The sequence below is a fragment of the Fundulus heteroclitus genome, chromosome 1 (genome assembly GCF_011125445.2).
Source record: "Fundulus heteroclitus isolate FHET01 chromosome 1, MU-UCD_Fhet_4.1, whole genome shotgun sequence".
Classification (NCBI taxonomy): Eukaryota; Metazoa; Chordata; class Actinopteri; order Cyprinodontiformes; family Fundulidae; genus Fundulus; species Fundulus heteroclitus.
Window position 1 is genome coordinate 31,362,226 of NC_046361.1, and position 26,936 is coordinate 31,389,161.

A 26,936-nucleotide genomic window follows, 5' to 3' on the forward strand; every position below is an offset into this window, starting at 1 on the left:
TTCTCCGGGGCAGCGAAGCCGATGCGGCGTCAACACTCCTGCTTCCTACGTCCCAGCTCGTGATGCAGGGCGGCTGTTCCTTCAGAGGGACTTCCTCCCTCGGAGCTGTTCCGGATGACACGCCTCCCTCCCTCCGCCCTTCTGATCCTCTTATCAGCGAGTAAGCGGCCAAGATGGATGTTGCGAACCAGGTAAGTCTTCGGGGGAAGGAATTATCGTTCTTTTTTTCCCGATATTATTCCAATTCATAGTTGCTGTTCAGTTAATTGTGAGACATTTTATTGACATAGAGCGCTTTAATGATGGGATTTGAATATTCTTATTTTGAGGTGTTCCGTTCCGAAAAGAGATTTTCGTGCTGCGCCGACGAGCATTTGGATTTGAAATATTTATTTGAGCATACGCAGTGGAAAACGACGCCGGTTTTGTTGACCATACGGAGTGCTCGATGGGATTAGAGACGTTCTCTTTTTCTGCTAGTGATGCTGCAGTCTGTGTTAACAGACGAGCGGCCCGCAGATGGTCCTGTGCAGGATGTCCAGAGAGCGCCGCTGCAGCAGCAGGGACATTTCGCTCAGGAAGGAGATGATGCGCACCGATTTCTCCAGAGACTCGGATAATTAATTCAGATTGCTCCCGTTACAATTGGCCCGCCGTTGCTAAGATAACAAAACCGGAATGTGATTAATTTCCTGGGCAGTACACAGGCCCAACACACAGGAGGAGGATGAGGATGAGGAGGAGGAGGAGGAGGAGGAGAAGGAGGGGGAGGAAGATGAGGAGAAGGCGCAGCTCTCTAACAGCCGAACGGTTTAAATAAAGCCGTCCAGGTTTGCTCTACAAAACCAGGCGCTCATCCAGCTGTCAGGCTGATCTGGGAACAGATTTTGTCACCTGATTCGTTTGGATGCTCTGGATGCAGGCCGACAGAAAACAAACCACTACAGCCAGAGAGAGAGAGAGAGAGAGAGAGAGAGAGGGAGAGAGGGAGAGAGAGAGAGAGAGAGAGAGAGAGGGAGACAGAGCCTCTCGGTCCTGCGCGGCCATTTACTGATGCACACCTTCTGACTGCGGTGTCGCATCCACCTGCGCGCAAATGCCTCCTCTTATTTGCGCCAATTAAAGACGGTGTCCGCAGGGTTCTCCTCATAAATAACTAAATAACTGCTACTGAGAAGTATATGCAGCAAGCAGGGCAGAGAGGAACAGACAGTTAATCAGCTTTGTCTAATTGTAATGCTGGCAGCAGCTCTCTCTCTCTCTCTCTCTCTCTCTCTCTCTCTCTCTCTCTCTCTCTCTCTCTCTCTCCACACACACACACACACACACTCATAATGCAGACTTTGAGGGCAATATCAGAATCACTCTATACTCACGCAGCATTTCGTAACCTCACAAAGACAGAGTTGCTGTTTCAGCTTGTGTGTTTATCATTAGCAGAGTGCTGCACTGTGCAAAAAAAAAAAAAAATAATCTATATAATGAGTCTGCAGAAATGACGTTGCACACAGAGGAATAATGAACTTTATAACACTATTATAAAGTATCCGCTTCTTATTGTTGTGCTTGTTGTGTTGACAGCTGGTGGCCCAAGGGCAGTTCACGATAATCAAACAACCACTGGGATTCATAAAAGTTCTACAGTGGGTAAGTCTTCTGCTTTATTCACTAAACAGGGATCATGAACAGATGTTTTGGATGTTTAACATCAAGCTAAACCAAATTCCCTGTGAATAAATCAGGATATTCACTAGAAATGCACCAGCCGGAAATCTGGAGGCTGATTTCCGTTCCTCAATTTTGTTCATCTCTGACCGATTTTACCTGACCAAAGTATTTCTTTTAAAAGCCAAACTGTTTTTTCTGCTTTCAACGTTCATTCTAAAATGTTATTCATGTTAAAATTTTAGCAGTTAAACAATTCTATCTTTAAAAACATGCATGCTGCCCCCCCCTGCTCACCGGTCAGCTGGGCAGCCTCCTCAGCAGCTGCTCATGCAGATCCTCTTACATAACAGACTGTCTTGTATCTTCCATGCATCATAATAAAAACAAAAAATAAGAACTAACTAACAAACAAACAACATAGAAGTACAAAATACCACTATATGTGTTCCTTTTTTATTGTACTCGATGCATTCAAAATACACAAAAGCTGTGTCTTGCTTTATATTTGAGAGGAAAATGCTCAGATTTACTGTTAATTATTTACCTATTATTCAAAACAGGAGACTAAAAAAGGCATGAATAATCCTAACTTGTTTATATTTTGACCAGAAGCGACATCACAGCTTGCGTGAGAGAGAGAGAGAGAGCAGTCTGCATCACACAGCTCTGCATTTAAACTGATTATTACTAATATTTCAAAGCAGAGACAAAGTGACTACAGCTAAAGTTAGCGATCAACACAACAATTAGCATTTCTATGTGCCTGTTCACTGTATGGGAAGCAGATTTTCAAAGCGTTTCTGACGCCTGTTCCACCTCAGACAGAATTGGAGTCGTTTAAAAGAATTAAGCCGTGCTGTAATATGTCCGGCTTTCTGTTATTTACAGCAATCTAATAAATATCCCTGTTGTGGTGGGCTGAATAAAGAGCCAACGTGCCTGTGTGGAAAGCTTAATTGCTGGAGGCCTCTCACAGCTTTTGTGCTTCCTCTATTTATTCTAACCGACTCACTGAGTTGGTTAGACATCAGCTGGGAGCACTTAGGGAGGGGGAGAAATATTTATCCGATCCATATTTGTCTCCACAGCTAGTTGGACAGATAGATCTATCACTCTTATCAATCGTGATGGATTGTTCTGTAATGTTAATTCATTTTTGCTATAAAGGTAATTAACCACAGCTACTGACTGAACTCTAAATTGTGATGAAAAGGTCACCTTGGATTCTATAAACACTTCAACGTGAGCTGTTATTGTTTTTTGCATACTCCTTGTAAAATAGTGTGATGATTGTGGAGGGGAGGGGGGGGTCTAACGGAGGAATTAAAGAGGGGGATGTCCTATAATATCCCTGTTGTGGTGGGCTGAATAAAGAGCCAACGTGCCTGTGTGGAAAGCTTAATTGCTGGAGGCCTCTCACAGCTTTTGTGCTTCCTCTATTTTTTTTTTAGACAAAAAAAACAAACTTTTTGTCTTCTTCCTTCATTAAAACAACTTTAAACCTGGTGAGCGTTAACGATAGCATGACCTGGTCTCTCCAAACATATGATTTGTTCACTGACTATTACGATTTTTTAGTTCCCCACCAGCCAATGGCAGACCAGGAAAGGTTTAGTTCCACCAATCCAGGTCACCAGCCCGTGTCTTGGTGCATCTCTATTTATAGACACGTTTGTAACGCCGAGACAATGGAGCTGCACGATGCCTAGAGCTAAATAACGGAATTGACTGTGTAGAAACGTAATAATGGTTCATCCTATTCGTACCTTGCCTTTTAGGAGCCTGGTTGCTCTCATGAGTTTGTGCGGCTATTTTTCGGATAATCGCTGCGTGACTTTGTTGTTTCGTGGTGTTTTGATGTTACTGGCAGGAGACACCGGCAGGAATGTTTGTCACTGTTTCAGTAACGCGGCGTCAGGACACTGGAGGATATAATCACAGTTCAAGTCCTCTGAAGACACAGCCTCTGTGTACTTGTACATTTTTTGATCTGCTGCCTTGAATTAATGCTTTAATCCTTCAGATTTGCTTAAATGGACACTACATTTTGTCACGTTGTTTACTAAAGCCTCTTTATTTCTAATTGATAAAATATAAAATGACTCAAAATTGTGTTTCTCCAGTCCGGATTAAATGGGTGAAGTAGTATCTTCCTTCAGATCTTAGGAGATCAAACAACCCTAGAAGCATCCGTCACATCTCTCGATGACCAAGCAGTAGGAGGACTTTGTTTTCAGCAGAGTCTCTCCACCACTCAACGTTTAGTCTCCATGGCATCTCACTGTTATTCTGCTGAAAGTCTTTGAATTGTAAACAACAAACAACAGGTTGTGCACACAGATAGAGATATATAGAGGAGAGATATATAATCGATAGAGACACAAATAGAGATATATATTATATTATAGATAGAGATATATATATTATAGAATATGGGGTGTAGATATATTAATAGAGATGATATAGATAGTATATAAATATATATATATATATATATATTAGACACACACATATATATAGATATATATATATATGTGTGTGTATATATATATATATATATATACACACACATATATATATATATATTATATATATAATATATATATATATATATATATATATGTATATATATATTGTTATCAAGGGGATGGACATTGGTTGGAAAAAGTAGTGATGGAGTCGTTTCCTGTGATCCCGCCTTGATGTAAAGCACTTTGAACCGCCGTGGTGCTGAAATTTGCTATACAAATAAATGGACTTAAACCATGTGTGGCTAATAGCTCTGCTGCCCAGCCTCTGCGTCTGAGCAACGCCGCATTCTGCGCGTCCTCACTTGGTCAGCTTGTTCATCGGGGCGGCCTCGTCAGCGGTCGATCATGCAGCTTCTCCTCCATATTTAGCCGTCTGTTATTCTCCGTTCTAGAAATGTGCTGTTCCTGGCCAATTGTAGATTTTCTGATTTCTTTGCGGCCCGAGCTGCAAATTTCTGATTTTACAAGATTTAGTTTTTTAATGAAAGAAAAAAATGTTGCAGCCGTTTTTTTTTTAATAAGGGTAGGAGTTTTGCATCTACTAGGTGATCCTCATCTATACATGAACATAAATATCTCTAACTTTTATTTTATATCTCTGTAAACTCAAAAATAGTGGGGATTTCTTATTCTTGATGCATTTAATAAATTTGGGAAAAGTTATTTCGTTTTCAGTCGTGCTAATCGCTGATGGCAACATGTCCCGGGAGAAATATTCCAGTCTTTGGTCATATAATTGTTGCTTCTTTGAAAACGAAAATTAAAGAAATTCAAAAACCCTGAATGTTGCACACAAAACCAAAAGTAACTTGGCCTGTGGGGTTCTGAGTAGACTTAGATAAACTTTATTGTCTTTTTATATGCACAGACTGCATACAAAACGAAATTACGCTGCATACAACTTCCAACAATCTAATGAGCTTGCAATTGAAATAAAATAACATGATAAGAATGTAACAGTGCAGGAGAAAAACATTTTTTTTTTTAAAGTGTGCAGAAGAATGTTCCACCGTGTTTATAGTGCAAAAATAATGGTGCAAAAAGGGCATTAATTTGGGTGCCACTGCTCTCAAATGTTCAGAATCAGAATGCTTTTACTGTCCTCACACAAGGGCCTGGTGAGACGAGGGCATCTGCCACCATCTGGTGCATGGAAAGAGGGCGTAGAAGAAACAAATATATTCCTCAGAGTGTTCCTCCAGGACCGCTCTGAGGAAGTGTCTCTGCTGAGGAATATATCTGACCACAGCCGATTTAACCGGCCAGGTGAGGTCCTCGTATACGAACGTCCCCAGGAGGTAGAAGGAGGCTACCCTCTCCACACAAGTGCTTAATTGACTTATATTTAGCAAACGCTTCGAATAATTAAATCTCGCAATTTTTAATCAGAAAACTGCAAGCTTGTAGGCTTATCAGCCAAAACGCTCTGATTGGACGTGAATCACCAAAGTAATTTCTCAAGCATAAGGTCAAACATTATTGAATTCGGGAATCTCATTTGTAACGACCTGCTGCTTTTCTTTCCTAGATAAACTGAATGCTAAATTGTGCCGTCTGATCATTTCGTTGTAGCTCTAGCCGAATAGGATAAACATTTCAAAATACTGATTAAATAAATAAATAAAAACAGCTATTTTAGCTTAGCCAAGCAGTAATTGTCCATTATATAATCTAACGCCATCTCGAGGGTTTGTCCTCCATCAGCAGCAGCAGTGAATACATGGAGACAATGCCGCAAGGGTTGACATTGGTGCTGCTCCAGTTTAGTTTTGACATCGGCTGGGAGCACTTAGGGAGGGGGAGAAATATTTAACCCGATCCATATTTGTCTCCACAGCTAGTTGGACAGATAGATCTATCACTCTTATCAATCGTGATGGATTGTTCTGTAATGTTAATTCATTTTTGCTATAAAGGTAATAAACCACAGCTACTGATTGAACTCTAAATTGTGCTGAAAAGGTCACCTTGGATTCTATAAACACTTCAACGTGAGCTGTTATTGTTTTTTTGCGTAGCCCTTGTAAAATAGTGTGATGATTGTGGAGGCAGGGGCGGTTCTAGACAGGGGCCAACAGGGGCCCATGCCCCTGTAGAAATGGCCCTGGCCCCTGTTATGGCCCCTGTACTAAAAGCATGATGTTAAATACACTTCTCATAATTATTTGCAATGGCAAAGAAACCATAACTGATTGGTCACTTTGACCAATATTATTTTTTTACCTATACAGCTTTACTCTAAAAAGAATTTAAAACTTAAGATGTTTCACGTTTAGCTTTAGCCGTATTGAGCTGGGGGCAAAGATTTCAACTGCTAGATCAGGAGTCTGAAACCTGCAGTTCCAGAGCCACAAGTGGCCCACCTAATATTATTACACAGTTAAATATTGCCATTTTATTGTTTTTTAATTTTTTTGTCCTGTGCCCCTGTGAAAAAACACTGGCCCCACCTTGGCCCCCCTGGTAAATTTGGTCTAGAACCGCCACTGTGTGGAGGGGAGGGGGTCCTAACGGAGGAATTAAAGAGGGGGATGTCCTCTTGTTGATGGGTCCTATAATTCCTCAGCTTCCGAGCCCCGAGAGGAGCCGTAACACAACCCCGATGACAACATTAGCGCCGGACCAGTGTTGACACGGAGCCGCGCTGTTACGGCCTCTGTAGACATGCAGCGGAACAGTCAGAGAGAGGCATGAGTGTGCTGCATGACTCTGTAGTCCTTCCCTGAAGCTATGTGAGTGTGCCAGCACCTCATCGCTGTCTCCCTGGGTCACTGCGAGCCAACCACCAATCAGCGTCCACGCTCAGGAAGCCAAGGCGCATGAATCATCTGTCAAGAGAGGGTCTGCGTGGCTCGGCGTCAGGCCGGAGGAAGGGCTGCCAGAGCTCCTGCTCTTTCTGGATTATTATGGGCATGTAGCGTGAGCGAAACGGGGATTTTCTTTTTTTAGGAGAGGAGAGGAGAGCCAAACCCGCAGCAGCGATATTTATCCACGTTGTTCCAGTAAAAGCAGGGAGCGAGGGAGCGATCCTTCTGTTAAATCTTTCTGTGCGTTTCCGAAGCACGTCACAAACCGCCACGCAGTAAACAGCAGCCGTTTATTGATGCGGTAGCGTAATGTAGTCGTGCGCTGAAAGTGAAGCGACGAGAGTCATTTAAAGTGGAGGATGTGTGCGCTTGCTGGAGTATTATTAAAACTGAGGCATGCCTGGTATGCATGACTCATGTCTGCCCAGCTCCCAAAGTGACCCTTTTCCACGGAGGGCCACAACTGCTATACAGTCTAATGAATAAAAAAATATTTGCCACTTACAGATTGTTCTTGTCACATTTAATTGATTCTGATTATCAGATACACTTTAAATGCATCCATAGATAACCTGAACAAATGCATACAATATGAAGCAATAAAATGTATTTATTTTTAATGGTAAAAACAGCTTTCCAAACCAACCTGACCCCATTTAAAGAACTAATCGCACCTGTTGTTTAATCATGAATTAATTGTGACAAAACACATTTTTTTTGGAAAGCTGAGTACAAGCCTGGCCTGCAGAATCAAGTGTAGAACCTTGAGTAGAACCTTTATTACGTACAAAAAAAAAGAAGAACATAACCTGTCTGACAACGTGAAGTAGGCTTAAAGATACCAGAAAGCAACACCTGATGAAATAACAGATGAGAAAAAGTTTATGACATCTATCAGTCTGGAAAATAGATATTATAGAGCATTTTTTTAAGCTTTGGGAACCAAAATAAAAGAAATTGGAAAAAAAGTATGATGTAGTGGTAAACCTTGCCCTTACCTAAATTAGAGCAACCCATCCAGGAGGTTTCAAACCAACATAAAATAACAAAAATGTGCCTATCTTCAGCTGTCAATGGGCGAGAGGTCAGCTTATGAACCTGTGCACAGGCACATTAAAAATTTTTTAAAGGTCTAGTCAAAGTCTGGACTTAAAAAAAAAACACACCTCAAATGGTTTTCCATGACCTTAAACAGGCTGTTTTCATTTTAAAGCTTTCAATGGGGCTGAATTAAAACAATTCAGCAAAGTTCCTCCACAGTGATTTAAAAGGCATATAAGTATAAGCTAGCAGCTGATGGTAGTTGTTGCTTTGTTCACGTAGGGACAGTAGCCAAGCTCTATTTGTATTTACTCAGATTATCTTTCTGGTGCTAAAATTGTGTTGATTTTAGCACCAGAAATGTTTAACTGTGACAAATAAAAAAAACAAAAGAAAAAAAATGTTTTGGTTTATTGTTTTATCTACGTAGTAAATCAGTTTGAGAGCAATACCCCTCTTCTATAATGGTGTTAGCTCCGGCCTCGGGCAAACAGAAAGTGCCCACAATTCAATAAATGAATACATAAATACAAAAACCATTCAATCATTACTTAATTTTATCATTAGAAAATTAACACTTTTAGAACAATATTTGTGTTTTTTTACTTATTTTTTTTACCTATTTTATTTTAATTAATTTCAACATATTTTATGAATAAGAAATCATTTATTTTAATAATTTAACTGTGTATGTAATAAATTATTGATATTTAAACATGAAAAAACACAAATATGTTTACTTAATTATTAAATAACTTTCCTATTTGATTTAATTTCTGATATTAAGAAATAATTGTTTAACGAGTTATATAAGATATTATGGCACTTTTGACCCGCTGTGCTCTGTGTCTAAGTAAAGATGCTGATGAAGCTCGAGAAAAGCTTAGATGCTTGTTCGCAGACAACGAGCTACCAAATGCTGCTGATATTTAGCCAAATTCAGCCTTTTTTTTCTCCCCCCCTGCCTCTCCTGCTGCAGCATTAACACTGCTGCGTTGGATTTGGTCTGAATTCAAAGTCGTGCTCTGACTCATTCTCAGCAAACATTAAAAGGCAGAGAACACAAAATAACGGCCTGAATCACTCGGGCTTAATCCGTGTAATAAAAGGTGTTTATTTGGTGCGGCTCATTAGGCGTTTTCTGTACAGATGCTCTGTGTGGTTGCTACTCCAGGGCATGTGGTGAAGGCTTGAGCTTGTTTTCTGCTTATCTCCTATCTCATATATATATATATACCGTGTAAAATCCCTAAAAGGAAAATGCTTTGTTTTATTGTCTAATGGATATAATGCGTGTAATAAGAAATCATGAGTGGGTGTACCTGCTTAGCGGCACGCCTGCTGTTTTCATAGAAATTAAGCCAATATGAAGCATCCAGGTGCAGCAAATCAAATCCACGAAATAAGTGAAGAGATCCTCCATGAATTCAGAAGTTTTGCACGTTTGCATGTCTGCGGCGTAAAGGTATATGTTAAAACAAAGGATTTAAAGGGTTGAGTATGTGTTCCTAATCAATTTAAAGCGCACAATTCTACAGAGAAACATTTGTCCCCATGCTTTGGTGGAGGGTTGGTGATTTGGGCTTGTATTTTTTGCGAAAACATGCCTAAAATTGGGTCACAAGCATTAACAGAAGCCCACAAACCAAAATGACTCTGACCTGTCGTCCTTTGCTGCATGTCTCCCCCCCTCTCTCTTTCCTGTCAGCCTACTGTACGAAAAATGTGCCACAAGTGCTGTAAAAACCTTAAAAAAAAAAAAAACTTTTAAAGAAGTGATTGAGGACGCTATGACCTAACTGCAACCTTTACAACCCAAGGAGCCATTTTTGCCTTTGGTCTAGCTAATAAGAATTTGCTTAGAACCACAAACGCTAAGTGAGCCTCCCAAACCGAATTACCAGTTTTTACCATATTTACTACAAGAAATATGCTTAGATTTTTAAATAAAAGAGAAAAAAACTATTTTATAATCTTATTAAATAAAGAAAAGCATTAGATTATTATATATACTGCAAAAAGGGAACTAAAAGTAAGCAAAATTTTCTTGAAATTATTGTATTTGTCCATGATTTGAGCAGGCAAGTTTAAATGATCTCCCATTGGAAAGAACAACTCACCTCCATCATCTAATTCCAAGTGCAGTATATTTAATTATCTTATTTTAGGGGTCAAAATACACATTCCATTGGCAGATACTCTTATTTACCTCATTTGAAGAAAATATTATCTACTTTAGTTCCCTTTTTGCAGTGTAAGAGAATGAATACGTTTTCTTTAATGCAACATTCAAGTTTTTCTTCAAAGAAACAGCAACAAAAAAAACGCACATAATATCAACCAGAAGACCAAAAAATAATTAATTACCCTACAAAAAATATTCCTTACATTATTGGTGTAAAGAAACAACAACATTTAGATTTTAAAACATCATCAAACCTTATCATATTTGGCGAAAGTTATTAAGAGCCACAGTGGGGAAACTGAAGAGCCACATTCAGCTCCTGAGCCACAGGTTGCAGACCCCCTGGAAAAGCAGATATTTATGGTCTTGTTCTCATTTTGAGTCAAGGTTTGTGTTTTTTTCTTGTCTAAACCTGAGGGGCTAGCTCGATATGGGTAGGGAAGCCTCAAAAATCGAATCACGTTGGCCTTTAATAGTCATATAAGTTGTTTTTGGGTTTTTTTCAACTACGACTCACTGTGTTTGTATCCATTTTACTGAGACTGAGAGGAAATCACACTGTGTGGGAACGGCCAGCTGACAGTTTTTCTCAGCGCAGAGGAGCAGACGACCCTGCAGCCTACCAGGAGGAGCAGAAACCACCTGGTTTTCTGTGAGGGTGCGCTGCCAGCTGAGTTACCATGGCACTCTGTGTGTGCCATCACTACTTCCCCAAACTGACCGCCCCATACCTCCTTAACCATCACACCCCCTTCACAGCAAGAGTCTAAGGGGGGGTTGTTGTTACTCTGTTATAGTGCTATGGTGCCTCCCATTTAGAACCGGTTTCTGGGCTTCTTGTTTAGCCATGTCAGGTCCAGACTTAGCAAGGCAGACTGGTCTCTGTTTGTCATGGACATTGGTATAAGGAGGTTTCACAGGGATTTATTGTGTGCAGTCAAACTTTCGTGTCAAGGAATGCTGAAACAACTAATTGTAATCCTTTATGCCACAGTGAAAAAGAGAGAGAGAAAGAGAGAGAGAGTATGGAAAACAGATTTCTGTGAACTTTGGGGCAGATAAGTTTGTTTTCATTGCGATAAATTGCAATGACTTTAATCTTCCCCTCTTCATCTGCAGAGATCAAGAACACCATCATGCATGGATTCGTGTGCGAATACACTGATATAAAATGCTTTGAACCCGCTTGCATCCAAACTTATAGCAATTTCTAAGACTTGGAAGCAAACATGCAGTATTTGTTTTGCTTTTTCTTTTTTTTTGTCATTTCAGTTTTATTTTATTGAGTTATGATACAGTGGAGGATCTTTGACCAACGTTTAATTGCAGAAATCAAAACGTTTGACAGGCCATGATTTCCCACATCTAAGGGAAAAGGAATAGTGAAATGGAAAATACAATTGTTTCATTGGGGGGAAATACCCATTGAAACAACAAGTGCCTTTGTTAAAAGGTTTTTAACAAAATGAATCATCTCCACTGACAATTCACATAACATAAAATTTACTGAGGCATTATTTTGAATTTATGTTTTACTTTTTGAGCTAATCAGTGTCTAGTAACTTTTAATTAATAATCAAAACAGTCCTTTCTTTGTTAGTCAACCGAGGATCCGTTTTTCAAGCAAGGCCGATGTGAGTTGATCTTCACATGTCAGGAAGATCAACATGTGAAGACGATATTTCTTAATGACAGAGCAGGAAACATAATATAAATGGGTGTTCATTGTAATACCTGTCCAGTGTACAGACATTTTAAACTCAGCTGTGACTCTCTGTTAGGTCAGCTTAGATTCAGTGTACTTCTATCCTAAACGTACAGCATGATCTCCAATTGAAGGGTTTAGATCACAGCGGTTTCCAAAGTATGGCTTGTGGGCCATTTGTGGTCCTCAAGATAATTGTATGTGGCCCCCGACCTGTCAGGTTTGATTTGCAATAGGACCCAAATGCAGGTGGAACCACGGATGAAGAGGTGAGGAATGTTTAATAATAAGGAACGGCAATAATCTACAACTTTACACGAGAAAAACAGGGACACGGAGCAAGGAGGATGACAAAAGAACAACAAAAAATAACCCAGATGAGCCATCCAGAGGAAATGAGTTTCAGCCGAGGCAGAGAAGAAGAGGGGAGGAGAATAATAGTAGAAACACAAGGAAATAAACCTGAAACCTAAGCACAGAGGATTGAAGTAATAAGGCAACATCTAAAAAAATGATGATGAAGGCTGAACACGCCAAGAACAGAAAGTCAGAAAAAAAGAACAAGGCAACTGTAAGAACTTAAACACAAATGAAAACTAGAACTTTGAGCAGTTATCAGCGGGTTCCAAGCCTGGTCCAGCATGTCCGCCCCTGGCCCCGCCCCTCCCCTGGCCCCGCCCCTCCCTGCATATCAGCCCCATGTCACCTGTTCTGCTGCATGCTGGGAGTCGGCAGGACAGCGCCGATCCCTGAAAGGTTTGGCCATTAGAATGCATTTTTGCAGAGGGGTGGAAACAGATGTTTAGAGCTCGCCGATGACGTCAACGGCATCACATACTGAGCAGAGTACTACATAAACGTCCCTCCGGGGAGGTACGGTGCTTCTCAAACAACAAGTGGTAGATTATCCCTGATATTAAAGCTCTCCTGCAGGAGAAGAGGAGAGCCTTCAGACCAGGGAGGAGAAAGTCAGCTAAAGGAGGAATATTGAAGAGCAGCTGCAGCAGCAGGACATCATATTTAATGCATAGTATTGAGTCTTCTAATGTAGCGTGTTTGTGAGAAAGACCTGAAATAAAAAGTAATGTCTCTATTAGGAATAATAATGTACATTGTTTATTGTTACTAAATTATAAAGCATTTCTTATACAATATAACCCAGTAGTGGCCTGTATTCTAAATAATATAAGAATCCATACTTCATTATAAAATTCCCAAGATATTCACAAATATAACATAAAGGAAGACTATGAGCTAACACCTCAGGATCATAACAGGAAGTCAGCTCTCAAATTGAGCAAATCTGGCCAGCAAGCTTAGGCTGTCGAGACGTTTTCTTAGACAAAGATAAAGAAACAAAAAGTTCTTATTATTCATTAACCAGCTTTCTGTATTCATCTTAATTTTGTGGTAAATAGAACCTTAAACATCCAGCAGCTTTTATTCAACACCAGCCTGGGAGTTCTGTAGCCAACTACTGCTTTTAACTTGCCGATTTTTGCACTGATGGCAAAAAGTTTGGACACCATTGGTCTATGTTCATATTGATAAGTGGCCTATTCAAAGTCAAGACCTAAACTAATCCACTGATGCTCTCCATCCAATCTGACTGAACTTTAGTTACTTTGAAATCAAAACTTTTAGTCTCTAGACGTGCAAAACTGGTAGAGACATACCTCAAAAGACTTGCAGCTGTAATTGTGGAAAAAGGCGGTTCTGAATACAAGCGCACACCACAGTGTTTTGATTTCTATTTGCAAAATAATTTCTGCAAAATAAAAACCAAGGATCATTTTCCCTCCACAACATGCAGTACCGTGTGTCTGTCTACCACAACCTCCCGGAAATATATTAATGTCTGTGCTTGAAATGGGACAAAATGCTAATTTGAAGATTTTTTATATTTTTGCAAGGACCTGTAAATGAAATTTGGGGGGGGGGGGGGGGGGGGGTAGCTTGCAAGCCACGGAATGCAGCTGCTTTGAAAATGCTCAAGATGAAAATGGTATGTTGAACGGACTGAGATGGGTAATTTTTATTTTTAGAATAACTTATTACACTGCTCACCGTGTGAAGGACTGTGATGTATTATGCTGGAGCAGCTGCTGATTTATCCTGTTCCTCATGTGCATGTTGGTAAAAAATAAGGTAAACTGCTGTTGGCAGCAGTATGTCAGACAACTAAACAAAAGTAGCTCAAAAATATAAAGGTTTACAGGTAAATAAGCAAGATACGATAGATAGATAGATAGATAGATAGATAGATAGATAGATAGATAGATAGATAGATAGATAGATAGATAGATAGATAGATAGATAGATAGATAGATAGATAGATAGATAGATAGATAGATAGATAGATAGATAGATAAGAAATTGACTAAATATTTATTTATTTTTTGTTTAAAGACTTTTTTTCAGTCACACTTTGACTGTAACTAAAGATGAGATTTTGACCTATACCCTTTTTAAGGACCATAATACATAAAAGATAAAAACAAATATCAATATTCCTTGACATTAGTAGTTAGTTTTAAATCTAGATGGAAATTATTGCTTTTATTTATGCAGCAACGCATCTGTCCCCACTTATTGTCTGATTTAAATTAAACCCAATAATACATTAATTTACATGCTGTTGACTGATTTGCCCAAAGGTTTAACACGGTTTGGGACTTCTTTGTTACGATTAATTTAATAACTAGGAGGGGAAAAAAGTATTTGACCTGACAATCAGAGCTGATAAAGTGAAATTTTATAATATTTAAGCAATTGATTGTTGCTTAAATAGTATTAGCTGCATTATTTTTTTAATCAATACCCTCCCGTCTGAAACTTTGTGCTGCCTGATTTAATCTCACCCGTCATGATTTATATTTCCTATAGACATTTTTTACAAACAACAAGCAGAGAAAGGTGTTTGTGAGGGTTTAGGAGCTGAAGAAACAATTAAAACCCTTCAGGCAGATGAGTGAAAAGAGAGAGCATAACTCCACGAAACGAGCCTCCAGGTCACAGGAGCTAAAACATTACTGTGAAAACCGCTTTCGGTGCACTGTACTATGACACCTGAAGGAGGAAGTGATGTCACGTGCGCGTGTCTTGTTTCCTTACGCTGGGTTGTAGTTGAGTATCCGGTGACAGATGGTAAAGCACCTCAGCCAGATTAATAGCTGGATTGTCCGTCTAATCGGATCTGGCCCGCAGCGCTGGGAGGGTTCGGTAAAAATAGTCTGACTCGTCTAATCTGCTGCAGGTGAGGGAGGGCGGGGGGGCGTCTGTTTGTACCGTTCATCGGACTGGAGCTATTGTGCCGAAGCAATCAGCGGACAGCTTTAGGAGGAAAATCACCAGTGGATACAAACACAGCTATGCAAAAAAAAAAAAAAAAATTTAAATAAATAAATAATATAATTTTCACAGAGAACCATGGCAACAGGCACACTCTGTGCCGTGTTGGCTGTTGACAATGGTGCATTGATTTACACTCTGTGTGAATTTATTAACGGCTCAGAGGGACTGGAGGATGCCGGCCAGTCTGTGAGAGCTGCAGGGATGCAGCTCTGCAACAGCAACCACAGCTAAAAGACATTATACACCTCCACTGTTATATTCCACAAACCCCTTAAATGCCCCCGCTTTGAAAAGGTTTTCACACCCCTTGAATGTTAAGAGTCAGAACATTGTGTCTTTTATTACTATTTTCTATGGTGTACCAACACAAGGAAGCACATCTGTGTGAAATGCAATAAAAAGAGTTGGAAAGTTTTTGCTTTTATATTTTACAAACAAAACATCTAAATGCGGCGCTTTTCAGCCACACCGAGCCAACGTCTTGTAGAAGCCCCTTTTGCTGCATTTTTTTTTAGCTGCATGTCTCTTTACCACAGATTGGATTTAGGTCTGTAGTTCGGCTCGGTCACTCTGACACAAAAACAGGATTGGATTCAAACCAAAATCAATCTCTGGGTTTATGTTCAGGATTTTCGCCCTGCAGGAATCAAGTCTTTTTTAGCCTCTAACAGGTTTTCTTACAGGATTGCCTTGTATTTAGCCCCATCCTTCTAGCCATCGAATAGGACCAGCTTCATGATGACCCAACCAACAGGTTCCACTGTGGGATTGCTCCGGTCAGGCTGATGTGGGTTTTGTTCATCTTTGGTCTCGTCTGACCAGAGCTATTAGTGAACAGCAAGTTGCCCTTCAGCCAACAATACCTTTCTTCTTGCCTTATATTCTTAAAGGACAGTTTTCGTGGAGACTACAATTAATAATTGTCCCGTCCAGAGATTATTTCACCTGAGCTGTGGATCTCTGGAGCTCCTCCAGAGAAGCAGCCAAGAGGCCTGTGCTCACTCCGGATTGAATAGAGCTCTGTGAGATGCTTAAAGCTTGGAATATTGTTTTATAACTACTACTCTAACGTTCTCCACCAACATATCTCTGATCTGTCCGCTTGGTCCTTATGATGCCGTTTGTTGCCTTAAATTCTCTAATAACATTCACAGAACAGCTGGATTTAAAGCGCGATTAAAATAACATAGAGGTGGACTCAGTTAACTAATCAGGTGGACTTTTGAGGTGCCACTGGATTTTATTTAGGGGCATTAGAGTAGCACTGCAGCACTTTTATTATTTATTATTAGTTTGTTTTATGTATATTATTTGTGACAAGAAATCCCAGTGAAGCACTTTGAGGTTTGTGGTTTCAACATGAGGGATTGTGAAAATGTTCAAGAGGTATGAATGCTTTAAAAAAGGCCAATTCCTTTTCAAAATGGGTAAGACAATTGAACATGCTGTTCAAGTAAGACATGTTTATTGCCCTTCACAAGTCAGAATATGGCTCAATAAAAAATAGCTGAACTTGTAAACATCGCTGGTCACATTACAAAGTAAAAAAGGAGAAAGTCGGACATTTTCTTCCAGTTTGTGGGCAATGTGAGAAAGATTATCTGGGAAAAAACATGTAATTCTTCTTCTTTCTTTTATTTCCCCTCCAGATCTTTGCAATCTTTGCCTTCTCGACATGTGGCAGCTACTCTGGCATGCTCAAGATGAGCGTGGAGTGTAAAAACCGAACAGAGAGTGACCTGGGAATAGAAGTAGAATTTGAATATCCCTTCAGGTATGGCTGCCGTCGCTTCTGTGTCCAATGCTGCTATTCTACATTTAAATAAAGTTACATCTTTCATGCTTTGGTGTTTTATTTGATGCTTGTATTTTCTTTTGTTCACTCTGTCATCTTATTATATTTACACATAATTATTACAGTGATACTTTCACCATTTGACATTGTACACCCAAAACAGTGTTTATAAGTGTAATGTGCATATAGTCAGTACAGGAAAAGGACACATGTTTTACTTATCGATTAAACATTTGTGTGCCTTTCCTGAAGAAAAATTGGAGCGAGAAAAGGATCTAATTGTCTAAAACTGGAAAAGTCTAGATTGTTTTCTGAGGCTGAGTAATCATTCATCCATCCGTTGTCTTCGGCTTATGCATCCCTGGGTCGCAGGGCAGCAGGTCCAGGAGGGAACCCCAGACATCCCTCTCCCCAGCAACATCCTCCAGCTCATTCTGGGGGACCCAGGTTCCCAGGGTAGACAAGATTTGTAGTCCCTTTAGTGAGTTCTGGGTACTTCCCAGGTCTTTCCTGCAGAGGTTACGAACTTTTACACGGGCCTGTCTCATCAGTGACTGTGGAAACGTGTCTGTCTTCTGCCTTTATCTGGTTTATCCGACCAGCCTCAGTCCATGACGGCTTCTCTTCAGCCCACAGGATCCTTGTTTTCTTCTGTTTAGGAGTTCAAATTTATTCTCCTCCATTTATTTCACCTCCATATGTTGCTTTTGGTTTGCATTTTCTACTTTGTGTGTTAATTTGAGTTCTTTTGTCATGGCACTTTGATCTTTCCCCTTTACGGCAACTTAAAATAAGTAAAATGTTCTTAAAATGTGTGTGTTTGTCCTTGATTTGAGCAGGTAAATAAGATGATTTGCCAATGGAATAAGATTTTTGCACTTAAAATAGGAACAACTCATCTCCATCAACCGTATTTCAAGTGCAGGATGTCTAATTATCTTATTTTAGGGGTCAAAATACTCATTCCATTGCCAAATAATCTTATTTACCTGCTAAAATCAAAGACAAATACACTAACTTTAAGAACATTTTACTTATTTATAGATCCGTTTTTGCAGGGCCTGAACATTTTGCTCCAACACATGGATTTACCTCCTGGATGAGGGCTTTATAGTCAGTTTTATCAGTTCACCTGACAGCTCTCCTGTTGGCAGCCGTGGCTCCAATGACTCGTTAATGTCCCCAAATTCCCTCTTTTACCTGCAGAACCAGCTGCCGAATTTGACTTCTGCTTGTGTTTGTTTTAGAAATGCAAATTTTAGACTGATTCCACTTGATTTGTCTCTACTTGATCTTGGAAAAAAGATGCGCAGTTAAATACAAAAATCTAATTTCCTTATTTGAGGTACTGATGTTGTAACATGTTCTCTTGCCGTAACATCTCACTCAATTTTTTTTTTCCTCTCGTGTCTCTGTGCCTCTGTGTGGTGTCTTCCTCAGGCTCCATCAGGTTTACTTTGATGCCCCCACCTGCAAGGGAGGGAACCGGGAGCGCCTGTTCCTGGTCGGAGACTACTCCTCTTCAGCCGAGTTCTTCGTAACTATTGCTGTCTTCTCCTTCCTCTACTCCATGGCAGCCCTCGCTGCCTACTGCTTCATGCTGGAGAAGTACCGCGAAAACAACAAGGGACCCCGGGTTGTGAGTTGCCTTTGAATATTTTCAAAGCAATCTTTCATGTTTCTTCATCTGGAGCAGCACAATGTCTCAAATCGTAACAAGGCAATCGCATTTATCTGGATGGAAGCTAAATGTTTTATGCTTACAAATTCGGGAAAACCAATCATCTATTTAGCCGGTTTGATAGATTTCCTTGCCTGCAAAGGCCTCACTTCAGTTTAAGTTTATTCTCAGTAGCAGAAATGCTGAAAGTTAAACGAATGTGGAGTTTATTTCCATTTTAAAAATCTCGGCAATAGAATAAATTTGGATCAAGGGTGAGAAATACGCTAAAAGTTGAGCGATGGATATGTTTTGATGAAGAAAAAGAAAACTACGGTTTAGATCAGGGGTGTCAAACTCATTTTGGTTGAGGGGCCGCATTCAGCTTAATCTGATCTCAAGAGGGCCACACGAGTAAACTCATTGCAAGATTAAATAGAACTAATAAATGTGGACTTGTTGTTGATTTTTATATTAAATTAATTTCTCTTTTACACAATATATTATGAATAACCTCAGCGTTTTTAAGAAAAGTATGTGCAATTTCAACAATACTTTTACTCAGTTAAACATTTACTGCAGTGCATTATGCATAAGAACTGATTACAGTGATTGTACAATGTTCAAAAACATTTATTCACTTTTTTTGGAACTTAAAAACACTGTCCTGCATGACAAAATACATCAAACAGATAAAACTTAATAAATGATTTAAATTTTTCCACACCTGAAGCTTAATCTGCTAATTAAAACACAGCGCCCCTCGTGGACAATATAGGAACTGCAGATTTTCAATTAAACAAAGTACATGTTTTTTTCAATAATTGTTTTATCATTCTCTTCCTTTTATCTCCTTTTTCTTTCACCTTTTGTTTTTTTCTTCTTGTTCTTCCTTTCCTCTCCTACTTTCCCATTGTAGTGTCCATATTATTTGAGATATTCCCCGCATGAATCATAATAAAACTATTCACATTCATAAATCAAGCGGAGCACTATGGCAAAAGCAGTACTGCTTCACTTGTGAAAGTCAAATCTGATGAGCTCTTTTTGGCATTAAGACAACAATTCTTATTGCCACATTGCCAGACAGGACACTGGAAAAAAATAAAAAAATGTAATAATGATAATACATTTAGGCACCGGGCCGAACTAAATTGTTCGGCGGGCCGGATCCGGCCCGCGGGCCGTATGTTTGACACCCCTGGTTTAGATTCTCAGTCATCCTGGACACGACAATCCTGCTTGTTAATTAGAAGGCGAGTCGCCTTCTCTTGTTTTTTAAAGACGTTTCACCGCGTAGCCGAAAGAGCAAAGAAAGCCTTTTGGATCTGAGGTGAAACGTCTTCAAGAAACAAGAAAAGAAATCCAGTTTCTTTTCTACTTCAATTCTTTGAAAAGAAGGAAAAGACTCAGGAAGATTTGGGCTAACTCCAATTGATGTTTATCATGCTATTCAGTAATTGTTTTATATCTACACGTCTTCCAGAAATCAGGACTTCCTCTCATCAGTTAAAAAGCTGTAGTTGTTGGTCTCAGAAATGAATGTGTTGATGTGTCTGCTTGTAGGACTTGATTGTGACGGCGGTTTTCGCCTTCATGTGGCTGGTTTCCTCGTGTGCTTGGGCTAAAGGCCTGTCAGACGTGAAAACAGCCACGGATCCAGAGAGGGTCATCACTCTCATTGACGCCTGTGAAGAGCGAGAAAACGTCTGCAAAGAGATCTACGACCCCAAAGTGTCGGGGCTCAACACCTCTGTCGTAGGTTCCAGACTTCTGAGCTGCTCCGCATTAAGGAATCGCTGTGAGATAACTCGCCCCTCACGATGAACGTTTATCTCCATCCAGGCTTTCGGTTTCATCAACCTGATCCTATGGCTGGGTAACCTGTGGTTCGTCTTCAAAGAGACCGGCTGGATGGCTTTGTTCGGGGGCGCGCATGTCCCATCGCAAGAGAAGCAGCCCGCCCCCGACTCCTTCGGCCAGGGAGGCTACGGACAGCAGGACCCCTACGCCGGCACCCAGGGAGGATACCAGCCTGAGTACGGCCAGCAAGGCTACAATGAAGATGGAGGTTACAACCAGGGCTATGACCAGCAGCCCACCTCCTACTCCAATCAGATGTGAACCCCCCCAGCCAAAACACAGCTGCAGGATGGTGAGTTCGTCCAGGATTACAAGGACTTAGAACAGAAACGGCAAAATCTTATACCCTTTTTAACCGTGCCGAGACCAGTCCGTGCTCAGTAACCGAGATAACTATCGAGTGTAAATGGTCAGCAGACTGAACTGGACCGCGCTAACTGCAGACCAGTTCCCTAGTAGGTCTCGGACTGTTTTTTTTCCTTATTAGACGTTTGTTTGTCTTATCCACGTCCCAAAAGCAGACTCTATGTCTAACCATAACATCCTGAATGTTACGGGCGCCGCCATTTTGATTTGCTCGGTCCCGCCTTCAATCCCGGAGAGCGGTAGTACCACAGATCGCCACTAGGAGGCGAGGAGCAACCAAGGAACCGAGATAACCGAGATAACTCTTGTGTGTAAACGGCCGTTTTTATCCCGGTTAACTGATCCAAGCTCGGACTGGTCTCGGCATGGCTCGGTTTTTAGGTGTAGTGTAAACGGGCCTTAAATGGAACGCAAACTGAACTGAACCGAGCCAAACACAACCAGACCGCGCTAAATGCAGACCAGTTCCAGGGGTGGGCTCGGCTCGGTTTTTCAGTAACCCGGTTCTCTAATAACAAAGAGCGCATGAGCAGACCGCGTCATCTCCTTACAGCCAGCTGACATTTTAGACATTTATACTAGCTTCCTTTCCGTGCCACGTGGTTTCCAGGGATGATTCTGCTTAGCTGTGTGATGAACCTCAGCGTCTGTCGTTGTTTCCTGCGTCTGTAAATCCTGATTAGACGTTCGTTGGTCTTATCCACTTCCCAAAAGCTGACTCTGTCAAGTAAATTCACCAAAAGTTGCCGTCTTCGCCGGACTCTCCGCAAACAACGAAATATCACCAAACATAACTTCCTGAATGTTACAGGCGCTGCCATTTTTTATTTGCTTGAGTTCCTCCTTCAATCCTAGAGAGCAGTAGTACCGCAGATCGTCACTAGGAGGCGAGGAAACCAAGGAACCGAGATAGCGTGATGTGTAAACGGTCGTCAGAACCAAACTCGGCTCGGTTAACTGATCCAAGCTCGGACCGAGCTCGGCATGGATCGGTTTTACAAGGGTAGTGTAAATGGGGCTATAGTGTTCAGCTTCGATCTGCACTTGGTAGTCGGCATACTATCAACTACCTAGTTGTCTTCTGCCTTGAGCACAAGATAATTTCCGTTTCACTGCTTTGCAAATGGCATTCAAATGTGTCTGTGACCCTCTTTTTTAAATAAACACACTTTTTTCACATTAAGCAATACATGAAATGGCTTTGTGAAATATCTGATAATAATGAAAGAATCATCTGTTGAAGTTTGTCTTTCCCTTGCTGGAAAAGACGGAGCTGCTTTTATACCCCACAGCGGCAGAGCTGCTCACACGATAGTTTCTCCAATTGACATCTCAAAAAAGTTTGAACCAAGTAGCAATATTGATTCAAAATTTCATGCAAGGCGCCAGTTGAACCTTGGGAGAGCATCACACTGATGGTTTTAGACACAAAAGCAGGATTTCAACAAACATGCAGTAAATTGTCAAAATAATCATCATGATATGTAGACAGCACTACAAGACAACCATGTTACCACTTTATTAGCAAAACAAAATTGATTTGGGGGTGAGTTACCATTTAGATAGATCTTGTCACTGACATATATCAGAGAGAAGGAGAGAAAGAGATTTACTCTGGTTAAAATTGAAATTTGTTTGGATATATTAAATATGAGAGTGACAAAATAGTAAAAACATAGGAGATCCATTTTCAGAGGTCCATGTGTCGGTAATGATTAGATGGTTAATGTTTGGTTTGTTTGAACAGCTTCATGGAGGTCTTTGCTCCCTAGAGCTAATAGACTAACCGCCATCTTTGCTTTTGCACATTTATTACCTGAGCTTTATTGTCTGGCGCTTGAAGGCCAAGTAAAGTGCACTCTGTCCTGTGAGATTCAAAAATGGCTGTCCAGTGCCCCAAGGAATAAATATAGCAGTTATTCACACAGCTCCCTGTCTTTCTCCACAGTATGGCATCCATATATTTCTGCCACTCCTGGTAAAGATGTATAAAACAATATTAAAGGTTCATTATTTTGAGTTCGTCTTTTTATTTATTCACTAAAGATTCCTGCAAAACCGATGTCATCCAAGACTCTTAAGAAGCTTTAGTAATCCATGACTTTCTGAACCTTTACTGATAGGACATGATACAGAGGCCAACCTCTCTTAGAAATGGGCAACATGAGAGAAAATACAATTTTAAGTAATCCAGACGCGTGCTGATCTTCCTGAACCAGGAAGTGGCTACGCAGAATGGCTACTCCCCTAAACTTGCCCCAGTAGTTGGTGCAATTGCTAATAAATGTAAAACATCTGGGAGTGTGGCAAACAACGCTGGGCAAGGACTCAAGGCTGTCTTGACTCCATGTACATTGGTAATAGTGGTGAAATAATCTAGCATTAAAGGCTGTTGCATGCATTTGTACCCATGGATAGATGTGCCAGAATATTCAGGAGCTTTTTGAGCATTTAATGTAAAATGAACCCACAGTATTCTGACACTTTTTGGTTTATTTCACTGCAAGGAACCAACAGGTAATTGTGGAGAGCTGCAGAGATCTACGGCCCAGCTGGCCACAAATCTGGCCTTTTTGCAGCGGTGGTGAGAAGAACCCGACCCGCTTTCACATGTGAACTGTGGGATGTAAACTGAGGCCAGAGATTATTGGAAGATTGCTTGAACTGAATTCACGGTGGTTCTTTAAGAACACCAGTTAGGTGCTGCAAAAGACCTTAAGCTAGAGGAGAGGTTCCCCTTCCAACAAGAAAACAAGCCTGCGTACAGCCAAATCTACCACGTAATGCCCTAGACCAAACCATATTGATGAGTTTGAATGGCCTAGTCAAAGTCAAGTACTAAATCTAATTCAGAAATACTCTCCATCCATTGAGCAGGAGAATCATGGAGGAAGGCACGTGATTTAGCAGGAGATATTTTGCAAAGACTGGTAAAAATAAAATTCAGGCCTATATGTACAGACCTGGTAAAGAGATCCATCAAAATACTTAAAGGGAACATATCATCCAAAATCCACTTTTTTTTAGCCCTTTAGTGTACTTGGAGTCTCTAGGTGTGCAGAAAAAAATATTTTAGTCTCTCTAGGTACTGCGTAGATATCTTTATATTCTGTTTAGGTCATATTTTTCAAGCTGTTCAGTTTTCTCTATTCTCTGTAAAAATGTTTGAACTATAACATCACAGTATTCGCTGCAGAGCTGCTAAACAAGGTCATGGACTTCCGGTTTACATATTTATGCCATTTTTGTTTTTTGCTGCGATTTTGTAGTCCAAGCTAAAGGGTGCCGAAGCTACAAGTGGATAAGTGAAAATGCTCTGTTCTGGGGTGTATTAATTCACATAATCCATTACACCGTCGCCCAGTATACCACAAAAATGGCCGAATGGCATGGAGTGGAACGCTCTGTGACCTGGAGGGGTAGCGTGGTATGAAGTCCCTCCTCTAGATTTAAAGCGACAGCACTAAAATGAGTTGCTCTAAGAAGCACCTCAGAACAGTCCTAAAAAAGGGGAAATGTGGGGCAACAATAACGAGGAATTCAAACCAAAGCATTGCTGTTCCACTTTATACAGACCATAACCGAATGATTTAGATGTGAAAAGGAAGGCATTGCAGAGCATGATATGTCACCTTTAAGGTGGTTTTGCAAAGTATTGAGTTTGGGGGGCATGAATACCGACGCATGGCACACTTTTATTTACAAAAAATATTTGATTACTTTGTACCAGTTTCCTTCCGCTTCAGAATGTTGCGCCTCTTTTTGTTGAGGTCATGAGATCTCAACAAAACACATTTAAACTGTAACTTGACAAAACGTCCAGAGGAGCGAATACTTCTGCAAGCCAGAGTTAACTCTTTATATATTTGTTCCCTCTCTCTTTCTTGTGCTTTTTTTTCTTTCCTCCTCTGTTCAGGGTGATCTCGTCATTGATGGGGCGGAGCGGTTGTCGACCACCACCTGCGTTTCCACATGCCTCTGTGTGTCTGTTTGTGTATCTGTGAGTCGGCAGGCGGAGGGAGGCCCGCATGGAGGCCACACACTTAACATGAGGGTTGGGGTTGGGTGGGTGGGGCGCCAACGCTGGGGAGGTCTGGGGGGGGGGGGGGGGGGGGGTGTCGGGTGGGCATTGGGTCTTCTGTTTGCTGTAACATGATGATTATTCTCGTGACGTATTTAACTGTAAAAGACAACAGAGGATTGTCTGTTTGGGTATACGAGAAAAACTTGAACACAAATACCAAAACATTCGTTGATGAACCTGCAGGGGGAAACCTTGTGATGGGGGAAAATTTATGAGATAAAAAAAAAATAATTGTAGTAATATTTAACTTGAGAGAATGTATTTGTCTGTGCTGTGTAAATATCGACTTGCTGATATACAAATCTATATATATATATGATTATATGTACACAGTTGAATAATTGTGCACTCTATATTAGTTGTTATACAACAAATGTTGAGCACAGAGTTATTCAATTGCATTTATTTTGGTTCTGTTTAGGAGCTCTCATAGTTTAACATTTATTGACCGGTTTCACCCCCCCTCAATCACACTTTAATTTACTCACATTTAAAACTGAACATTTGCTTTAGATGGATGATTTATTAAACTAATCAGGGTGAAGGATGCAAGCAATGTCTAAAAATAAGAGGAGATATTTATCTGTAGGGAAGTAAGCAAAGAAATAGTAAACATATGGTCATGTCAGTGATGAAAGTGAGCTGTGAGTAAGGTGTTTTTGTATATTTTCCATCCATCAGACATCACTGAGTGGATGCATTGTGGTTGTGCACTGGTTATTGTCAATCCCGACATCCGCAAATCACAAGTACGTGTCGAGAAGAAAAATTATGGTGGCGTCTCTTATTTGCCGTGCCGTCTGTCTGGAAGTTGTGAAATCAGACCGTGTAAAAAAAGAGTCGATGTGTATTTCTTTCTTCGTTTTGGATTCGAGCGATAACATTTATTTTATTCTGTTATTTTGTCAGAAACACCTCGTCCTTTTCCTCGATCGCTTTCTTTGTGATCCGGAAATGTGTAAGACAGTTATGTGTTGATGTTGTTGTTGTTGTTGTTTTTTAATTGTGTTTTCAAATCACACTTTAACCACTTCAACGCAAAAGACAAAGAAAACGAGGGTTATGTTCATTAGATTTTTAAAGATCATAATCGTGCCACAAACCAAACGTCTTCATCCCCATCCTTGTATCTCCTTTTCCCAATTGGAAATGTGGTCTAGTGCATGCATCTGCCGCTCCAGAGCATCAATAATCCTATATTAGAGGCTGAGGCTCAGGGAGAAAGGAAAAAAAAAAAAAAAAAAAAGCTAGACTACACAGCAAACCTCTTGTTTGGTCCATAACAGTGATTACTGTACACAATGAACAGCAGCTCTGCCATAATCTACCCAAAGCACAAAGTGCTGCAACGATCGCTTGTTTCCAGATGAAACCACACCTGTACGGCTGCGGCTGCCCATCCTCCGTAAGGATTTTCCAGAGCATGTTTGCCAAATGATAGCAGATGTGTTTTATTGCTACGTTGCTTCCACAGCTCTCGACAGAAACCGCTGTAGTTCATCTCCTGTGTATCACTGTTTATTGTAAAAACGTGTTCTCTTTTTTTTTTTTTTTTTAAATCAGGGTTCTTAGATACAGGCGATCTAGAAGCGACTTGCTTTCTCTCTTCCTCCTTTTCCCCACCTTTTCTCTCTTTCTTTCTCGTCCACTGTAGCTCTTATAAATATGCTGAAATGAAATATAGTCTGTTGTTAGTGGTGAATGATGTCTTGTGATACTCTCTAAGCCCTTGAATAGTGCTGTGTTTTATTGTGTATGATGTATTCATATTAGTATTTATGATGATGATAAGTCGGGGGGGAAAAAAAATCAAGACTCTCCAAAGTTCTGCCGTATTCTTATTATATGGGATTCATGTGAAACTAAATGAAATAAAC

General features: G+C 40.4%; 1 protein-coding gene across 1 annotated transcript; it reads left to right on the forward strand.

Moving 5' to 3' along the window:
• Positions 1 to 87: 87 nt before the first annotated feature.
• Positions 88 to 25,052, forward strand: sypb (synaptophysin b). The gene is made up of 7 exons (XM_012875459.3): positions 88 to 191; positions 1,582 to 1,647; positions 16,941 to 17,065; positions 18,527 to 18,725; positions 20,313 to 20,504; positions 20,592 to 20,901; positions 24,892 to 25,052. Exons 1-6 carry the CDS (start codon positions 174 to 176, stop codon positions 20,868 to 20,870), a joined length of 879 nt encoding a protein of 292 aa, XP_012730913.2. The 5' UTR covers positions 88 to 173; the 3' UTR covers positions 20,871 to 20,901; positions 24,892 to 25,052.
• The last annotated feature ends 1,884 nt before the right edge of the window (positions 25,053 to 26,936 follow it).

What these genes read in the sequence shown, in the direction of transcription:
- sypb (XM_012875459.3), top strand. An exon ending in TCATAAAAGTTCTACAGTGG is followed by an intron (nt 1,648 to 16,940) that starts GTAAGTCTTCTG and finishes TTTCCCCTCCAG; the next exon opens with ATCTTTGCAATCTTTGCCTT. An exon ending in CGGGGCTCAACACCTCTGTC is followed by an intron (nt 20,505 to 20,591) that starts GTAGGTTCCAGA and finishes ATCTCCATCCAG; the next exon opens with GCTTTCGGTTTCATCAACCT.